The sequence below is a fragment of the Corvus kubaryi genome, unplaced genomic scaffold (genome assembly GCF_017639235.1).
Source record: "Corvus kubaryi isolate FWS band 111438036 unplaced genomic scaffold, C.kubaryi_AGA036_p1.0 37284, whole genome shotgun sequence".
In the NCBI taxonomy this organism is placed as follows: domain Eukaryota; kingdom Metazoa; phylum Chordata; class Aves; order Passeriformes; family Corvidae; genus Corvus; species Corvus kubaryi.
In genome coordinates, this window is record NW_024581088.1 from 7084078 (window position 1) to 7092462 (window position 8385).

The following is an 8385-nucleotide window of genomic DNA, read 5'->3' on the forward strand; positions in this document are numbered from 1 at the left end:
AGTTGAACCCCCTGCAGCCACGGACCTTCCATGGGCACAGGAGCCGGGCGCCCGTGCAATGCTCACACCTTTATTGATACAAATGTACAAGGACACATCTTACAGTGGGGAGCGTGGCCCCGGCACGGGGCAGGACGCCCGGGGAGGGGTTCAGAACGCCCGGGGAGGGGGGGCCCGCGGGCGCCCCAGTCCAGTGTAATGCTGTGGGTGGCCTCGGGGGTACCGGCCACCCAGAGAGGGGCTTTGTGGGAGGTGGGGGTACAAGGCCACCACCGCCACGGACAGCTACAGAGGCTATGTACAGGATAAGTTAGGCGCGTGCCGCGGGGCGGGCAGGGGGCTGTACAGGGGGATGCAGGCACCTACCCCGCAGGTTGAGCACCAGCTCCTTGACGGCGTGGGGGGCACGAGGAACCCTGCACCCCGGCTCCCCAAAAAGGCCACTTGCAGCCACGCTCACCCCAGGTGCCAGCTGCTGCTGGAGGGAAGGGAGACACGGAGAGCGCGGGGGCCTGGGGACACAGGGGGACACGGGCTGGCGCTCACTGCTTCTTCTCGCGAGTGGTGATGGTGACCAGCTGCTTGGCGGCCTTGGCGATGTCGTAGGCACACTGGATGACCTGCTGGGTCAGGAGCTGGTAGTCCACGGTGGCGCCAGGCTCGGGGGGCACGGTCTTGCGGCACTCGCTCTGCAGCCGGTAGGCGCTGGCATTGAGCAGCCGCAGGGAGCTCCGCACCGTCTCCAGTGCTGGTTTCTGTGGCAGAGCACAGGACCAGTGTCAGAACCCATGCTGACGGGGCTGGCAGTGTCTGGTGGGGACCACCCCCACCCCAGGGACACACCGCTCCTTGTACCTTAGGGAAAAGTGATGCCATCTCCGTCACAGCCAAGTGGATCTTCTCTGAGCAGGGCACGAAGCTGGGGGCAAGGAGAAAGGGTGAGCACCGCACCGTGGAGAACAGCGACTCTGACCATGGAGGGTGGCAAGGCATGGCCCCCCCCACCCTTGGTCTGGGTGTCCAGAGGGACCCTGAGTCCGTGCCTCAGTCCTACCTGTCATGCTTGGACTCTTGTGCTGCCCGCAGCAGCTCCTGGATATTCTTGGTGACCTGCTCAGTTTTGAGGATGACATCCTCCGTGCTGGGCAGCCCGGGGTCCAGCTCCCCGTCCAGCGGGTCCAGCTCGTGGGGGAAGTCCTCATCCTTGCTCAGCTCTACAAACCGCTTCCCCTCCATGCTGCAGGGACCAACCAACCAACCACCCTGGGTCAGTGTCAGCCCCTGTGTCCTCACGTACCCTGGTGCAGCCCCCAGCCCCACCACTCACCTGATCAGAACCTCACCCGCCTGCGTGTTGTCGTAGTCGCTGTCGGTGCCGCTGCCGTGCCGGTCCAGCTTGCTCTGGAGGGCAGAAGAGCAGTGTCAAGCCCTGCCCCATCCCCACACAGGGTCAGGAGTCTCCTCACCCCAAGAATTGCTCCCCCTCCCCAATACGTCACCATGTGTCGGGCACCATCAGACGGGCAGGAGAGCAGCGGGGAGGATGGAGGGAAGGGCACCGAGGAGGCAGATGGACCTTTCCGGATCTGGAGGGGGAAAAGAGGGGAAGCCCATGCTGAACAGGGTGCAGAAGGGTCTGGAGCCAACCCTGGTGACGTGCAGGGGAGGACGAACACAGGGGACACCGCCACCCTGCATGCAGGAACATCCCGCAGCTGCCATCCCTTGGGAAGGTCCCCGGCCTGACCCAAGGGGGTGCAGGGCGGTGGGGGGACAGGACATCCCAAAGGCCACATCCTGGGCAGGCAACAGCCACCATGTCCATGCAGGAGCCGCCCCCGCTGCGGCCCCCTTACCCGGTACACGCTGGCCGGGATGTGCATGGAGTACAGAGCCTCGTCCTCCACCTCCTGGCGACACACGAAAGGTTACGGCCCCGCGGAGATGGGACCCAGCACCTGTGGGGCTAGGGGGACTGCTGCACCCCAAAACCCTCCCACCCTCCCCAGCACACTCACGCCGGGGCTGAAGGGCTGGAGCCGTGTCACCAGCTCCTCCACTGGCTGCCCGAAGGGTTTCAGCGCCGAGCCCGGCTCGTACATGGAGAAGGCCTGGCGGTCCCGGCGGTGTGGGGGGGCCGTGCCTGGGGGGTGCCCATGCTCTGGCCGCTCGCTGGGGGCTGGGGTTGGATGTGCAGGACCAGTCTGCTGCCGGATCTGTGTGTTCTCTGCCTGCAGCTTGTGGATCTGCAGCAGGGAGAAGGGGGAAGGCATCAGCGAGGACGGGGGGTAACACTGACGAGGGGGGTCCTGCCGGCCCCACACCCACCTCGCGCTGCAGCCGGCGCAGCTCATCGCTCAGGCTGTTGTTCACCTTCATCAGTTGCTGCACCTTGGCCTCAGAGGCAGCCAGAGCCTTCTTCACCTCCAGGTACTCCTGCAGCGTGATGGGGCCATCTGACAGGTCGGAGGAGTCCATGCTCTGCAGGGAGAGGAGCTCAGCGTTAGGATTCCAGAGCCAGGGGTCTGGGTGCGGGTCCAGGCCGGGGCCCGGGCTCACCCTGGCGCGGTTGTTGCGGGAGGCGTTGCGCAGCAGCTCCTGGTCTGTGTCCTCGTCGGAGGCGACGCTGTCGTAGTCGTGCTGGTCGTCCAGGTCACTCTGGCTCCGCAGCGAGTAGTCGAGGGCGTCTGGGGAAGGGCAGGGGGGGTGCTGAGCACAGGGCAGGGGGGAGTGCTCAGCCCCACCTCGCTGCCCTCCATGCCTCACCTGTGGGGCTGAGCAGACTCTTCCCTTGCTGCCGGCGCTTGGCTTCCCCAAGGATGTCAATGAGCAAGGTGGCGAACTCCCTGGCGTTGAACCTGGCCAGCTTCTGCCGGCCCTGGGGGCAGGAGGGGGAAAAAGGGGGTGAGCAGGCATCCGGGTGCACAGGGCGGTCGTGTGCTAGAGAGGGCCTCACCTGGTTGCGCGTGGCTGAGTACTCGGGGTTGACAGGGAGGAAGGGGACGGCGCTGCGCTCTGTCACCAGCGTGCTGTGGTTCTGCGTCGTCAGCCAGACTGCAGGAAGGCACCTGGTGTCAGACCCTGGGGGACACAGGGGCTGGACCCCCCCGGACAAGCAGGCTGCAGGGCCCGGAGCCAGCAGGACGCAGGCGCGGGCGCAGGGCCAGCCTGCTGGGGTTGGGAGCGGAGCCTGGCCAGGCTGACGGGAATCACCTCCCCCAGCCACCCAGCAGGGCTGGGGTCCCCCCTGCACCCCCTAGCAGGACCCCCCCCGCTCTTCACCCTTTCAGGCACCATCTCAGCACCCCCCAGCTGGTGGGAAGAGGGTTGGACACGTCTGCTGGCACCCGCCCCGCCACGGAAACAGGGTAGCCCCCACCCCACCAACCCCCCAGCTCAGGGGCACCACTGCAGGCTGAGCCCCCATCCCTGGGGGATCCCGGCACCCACCTCGAGCAGCACCCCAGCCCTGGCACCCAGCGGCGGCCCCTCGCTCTGAGCAAACCTTCCCGGCCGGAGGAATGAAGAAGGAGGGGCCTGCGGTCCCGGCGGACGCATCCAGATCGGGGGGAGCGCGGGGCTCGGCCGCGGCCCCGCCGGCTGCTCCTCCCCGCGCCGTGACGCCCGCCCCGGCCCCGGGGAGCTGCACCCCGCACCCCCCGCTCACCCGCGTCGTTCTCCCGACGGTCCACCTCGTCATACACGTCCATGGCCAGCTCCTCGAAGAGGCGGTTGCTGAGCTGCAGGACAGGGGACAGTGTCAGGCAGGATGAGGGGAGCAGGCAGGACACCCCCAGCCCTGCAGCGGCCCCCACTCACCGCCTGCAGCTTCTTCTTGGCTGCCTTGGCCAGTTCAGAGAGGTCCAGGCTGGGGGGTACGGGGAGGGGGGAAACAAAAAGTGGAGGTCATTCCTGGCCTGTTCCCACCAAAACAGTCCCCAGCTGCACCCCACCAGGACAGGGACCCCCCCCCTCAGGCATTGGGGGCTTCACCAAGCAGGGCTGGTGGGCAGGCACAGGGGGATGAGGTGGCAGGGGGCAAGCAGGACCCCCCCTCCCCGAGTGCCCCCCAGATGCTGGGCTGGGCCGAGCGGCCAGGGCTGCAGGGGGGGCCCATGCCAGCAGCATGGGGGGCCCCCAGAGCCAAGAGCCGAGCGGACAATACCTCTGTGCCATGCACTTTGGGCGCACCCTGCGCTCCGGAGAAGGCAGCGGAGGGAAGAACAGGATAAAGGCGGACGTTAAACGCGCGGGCACGCCGACCCCCCGCCCCCCAGGGATGCTCCAGTGACCGGGGTCTCCCCCTCAGCCCAGCGGGGATGCTGGGGGGGCCATGGGACAGGGCAGCGGGGCCACGGGCACCGGGCACTCACCTGTCAGCCATCTGCGGGATGATGTAGTGCCCGTTCTTGTGGTCTGCGCAAAGAGAGGGGTGGTGAGCAGGGCCCTGTGGTCCCTCCAGGGTAACCCCCTCACCCCAGGACCCCCTCACTCACCCGGCTTCCTGCCGCAGAGGTAGAAGGCCAGCCGGTCGGTCAGCTCGTACTGGCACTCCACCAGCCGCTCTGCCAGCTCGTGCTGCGCTGCCTGCCTGTGGGAGGGCCAGCAGGGGTGATGCCCACCCTAGGTGGGGGTGCAGGCAGGGGTGACCCCCTTTCCTGCCCTCACCTGGCATAGTCAATGGGGGTCCGGCCGTTCACATCGGGCGCCCCAGGGTCAGCACCGTAGACCACCAGCAGCTCTGCCTGCAGGATCTGCCCGGCCTTGGCGGCCACATGCAGTGGCGTGGTGCCCTTCTCCTGTGGGCATGGCAGCCTCAGCCCCGCAGCCTGCACGTGGGATGGGGCTGCAGGACCCCCTGGGCCCCACACCACCTCTCGGGTCCCCGAGCCCCACCAGTGCTCACCGGGTGGAAGAAGTTGGCCTGGGCGCCCAGCGAGAGCAGGCGCAGGCAGGTCTCCAGGTTGCCCGTCCGCACGCTCGAGTGCAATTGCTGCGGAGGAGAGAGCTGGTAACGGGGGGAATCTGTCCCCACCGCCAAAGGGGGATCCCTGAGCCCCCACCCCACCTTGCTGAGGTCCTTGGCAGTGACGCCGTCATCATCCCGGCAGGGCAGCTTGTGGACGAAGGCCAGCATCTGGTACTTGGCACGGATGAACTCCGACTTGGTGGGGCTGTGGGTGGGCAGTGGATTCTGGGGTGAGGAGGGGGCTCCCAGCCAGCACTGACCCTCTCCCCACAGCACAGGGGGCACTTACTGCACTTTGTCCTGGGGGTTTGCCTTCCGGCGCCCGCTCTGCACCTGTGCCGGATCCAGCAGCGAGTGCTCCCAGATAGAGTTGGCCCCATTGCTCGCCAAGGTGTGCACCATCTGCAGGGGACAGGCAGGGCCCAGTGGGCACGAGGGGTCCCGGTGTGCATCTCCCCACATTCCAGTGTCCCCAGCACCCACCTGGAGCAGGGTGGCGGGCCAGGGGCTGTGGCGCAGGTGCTTGACGATGGAGATGTGGCGGCCCAGGCTGCGGTGCACGCTGCAGCACTCGTCGCAGATGAGCACCCCGCGGTTGATCGATGCCCAGCCAGGGTCTGGGGGTGGCATGGGGGTGTCAGCGGGTGTCCCCTCCCCATGTGGTCCCCTCCCCATGCATCCATCCAGCAGGGGGGATGCGTTGCCACAGCAACCATTTCCCGAGAGATGGAGAGGGGCTCAGCTCATCACCAGGGGAAACCCACGGGTTTCCCATAGCAACCACCAGCCAAAAGGGGGGCAGAGTTTGGCCCCCCACCATCAGGAGGACAGCTGGTGGCAGGGATGATGCCAGCACACCCTGAGCAGGGACACCCTGGCTTGCTGCGAGGTCGCTTACCCCCAGAGCCCCTGGCTGAGTGTTTGGGGGGTCCTGGATGGTGGCAGTGCGCCCTGCAATGGGTGGGCACCCCCAGTCCATGGGCTCCGACGTAGGGTGGTCACCAGCTCTGCAGCCTCAGCACCCCGGCGCAGCCAACCCCCAGGACACCCCAGCTCTGGGGCAGGTGCCATGGCCCCCCACGCTGCCGTGCCCCTCCAGCCCCGCCGCTGGCCCCGGCCGGCCGGACTGGAGCCCTTTGTGTCCCAGCCGGGAACAAAGGATCGTTTGAGCAGCCGCGCTGGCCCCGTGCTGGCACCAGCCCCAGCACCCGCGGGGGCACTGCTCCCGGCCAGGCAGCAGCTCGCCACGCCTGCACCCCAAAAACGGGTCCTGGGGACGAGGGGATCTGGCCCCGTGGTGCAGCCGTTGGGCTGCAGCTGTTCGCAGCAGCATGAGGACAGGATTTGAGGACCCCCGCTGGGCCACAGCCCCCCTCCTCCCGGGAAAGCAGCCAGGCACGGGGTGTCGATGCTGAATCGTTCCCAGGTGTCCCCTCTGCCGGGCACGATGGGGGAGTCCTGCCACCCTCTGCCCAGCCCCACCCCCTCCCCTTGTTTCTGTAGGTCCTACATAAACACCACACTGTCCCACAAGAAGGGGCAGCTCGGGGATACAGGGCCTGGGGGGGTGGCCGCACTGACCTGCCCGATGGCCTGAGGGGGGACAGTGGCCCCACGACCTCACAGAGAGAGGGAGGAAGGCAGGCAGCCAGCCAGCCAAGCCTCCCCCACTTCCTTCCTCTCTGCAGGGTCCCGGACCCCTCCCCACGCATCCACCCAGAGCCCTGAGGACACTGTTTTGGGGGGGGGCACGGCATCCTGCCATGCTGCAGTGCCCCGGGGCCGGGGTGGGGTGGCCGCGGGGAGTGGTGGCCCCCCCCCAGCCTGGCAGCCCCGCGCACGCAGATGGCAGCGCCTTGGCAGCCGGTGCGGCGGCATCTGTGCCTTCGCGCCCGCTGCCCACGGCCACCGCCGGGAACAGGACGCTCCGTGCGGGGGGAGCCGGCCCGCGGCCCCCCAACCGGGCAGATCCAGAGTGTCCCCGGGGCAACACCCCCTCCCGCCCTAAGACAGCTGGGATGTGGTGGGATGCGGGTGGGCATTGCAGCAGCTCGGGGAGCGCAGGCACTGGGACACCCCAAACCGTGGGAGGATCCTGGAGTCCAAGAGAGCTCCCAGCACATCAATCCCTACACCGGGATATGGACTGATACCGGGACCCCCAGCACTCGGCCCCGCACTGGTGATGGCAGGGCTGGGGCCAGCCAGCATCCATGGGGCCAAGGGAGCCCGGGCAGAGGGATCAGAGCACCCCACAGGCAACCCCCATGCAGGGCCAGGCAGTGCATCCCCGGCAGCGACAGCCTGTGCTCCCAGCGCGGTAGGAAACGGCCTCTGGACTTTATAACTCATTTCCTCCCATGGCTGCCAGGCGATAAGAGATTGGAAGAAACTGGTTTCCATTTCCCCTGGCCGTAGCAGGGAGCCCCGGCACCGCCCCGGGAACCCCTGGCCCCCCGCTTGCCCGCCGGCACGGGGGATGCCTGGAGGCAGGGCAGCCTTTCGCCCACGCGTGCCGACAGCTCTCCTGGCAGGATCCGGCCATTGGCACGTGGCCGGAATAATTTCGGCACAGCCTTGGCCCGCGGGCAGCTTTCCGGGGCCGGCTCGGAGACCCGTTCATTCATTGCCGTGGGGCCACCTGCACTGGCCACGGGCAGGTTTGGGGTCCGGCCCTACGGTGGGCAGGGTTTGGGGGGCCAAACCCACCGTGACGCCCACGGGCGCGTGCCCAGCGTGGGGGCTGCGGGCACCGGCACCGCCGGGGATGGGAATGGTCTTGCCCAGGCTCGGCTCCGGCTTGCAGCGCGGCGGCCGCCCGGCTCACCCAGCCGGCACCGCCAAGCCCGGATCCGCCTGGGGTGGGTGCTGGCTGTGGGGTGCTGTGGGATGCAGGAGGGTGTCCCCCATCATCCTACCCTTTACAGGGCCACCAGCGCTGCTGGCACCGACCGGCGCGTCCCCAGCCTGTGCCAGCAGCCCCCGCGCTGGGGTGCGAAGGCTGTGGGTGGTGCAGGGGGGCGGTGGGGACACGCGGGGTGGACCGGAGCGGCACGGAGGACGGCATGCCGGGGTATCGGGGCTATGTCTGGGGTGTATTGGGGTATTCCAGTGGGCTAAAAGGGGGTGCAGCAAGGGGGTCATGGGTTTCATCAAGGCGTTTCACTGGGGGCACATCAGAGGGTTCCTGGGGGGCAGACAGGGGACTCGGTGGGGGTGCCTTGGGTGTGCAGAGTGGAGCGCAGAAAGGAATAACCAGGGCGATCCTGGGGCCACCCAGAGGGGGTGAAAAGGGGTCTCGATTTGGGACGTAGAGGGAGATGCAAAAGAGGTCATGGGGAGCAGTCCGGGGGCAAACACCTCGGGGTACAGATAGGGCTGACGGGGGTGCGGGGGACGCACCGGGGGGTGCCATG

The 8385-nt window shown here is 67.9% G+C and overlaps 1 protein-coding gene across 1 annotated transcript; it reads right to left on the reverse strand.

Moving 5' to 3' along the window:
* Window positions 1–49: 49 nt before the first annotated feature.
* On the reverse strand, window positions 50–5599 carry GIT1 (GIT ArfGAP 1). The gene is made up of 21 exons (XM_042026592.1): window positions 5453–5599; window positions 5259–5371; window positions 5069–5174; window positions 4907–4993; window positions 4669–4799; window positions 4497–4591; window positions 4374–4416; window positions 4166–4192; window positions 3820–3868; window positions 3668–3740; window positions 2957–3054; window positions 2767–2878; window positions 2560–2687; window positions 2329–2481; window positions 2019–2246; window positions 1857–1910; window positions 1500–1586; window positions 1328–1401; window positions 1055–1237; window positions 856–919; window positions 50–755 (listed from the first exon to the last, which is right to left on the reverse strand). The coding sequence occupies exons 1-21, from the start codon at window positions 5597–5599 to the stop codon at window positions 543–545; spliced, it is 2265 nt and encodes a 754-aa protein (XP_041882526.1). The 3' UTR covers window positions 50–542.
* Between the last annotated feature and the right edge of the window lie 2786 nt (window positions 5600–8385).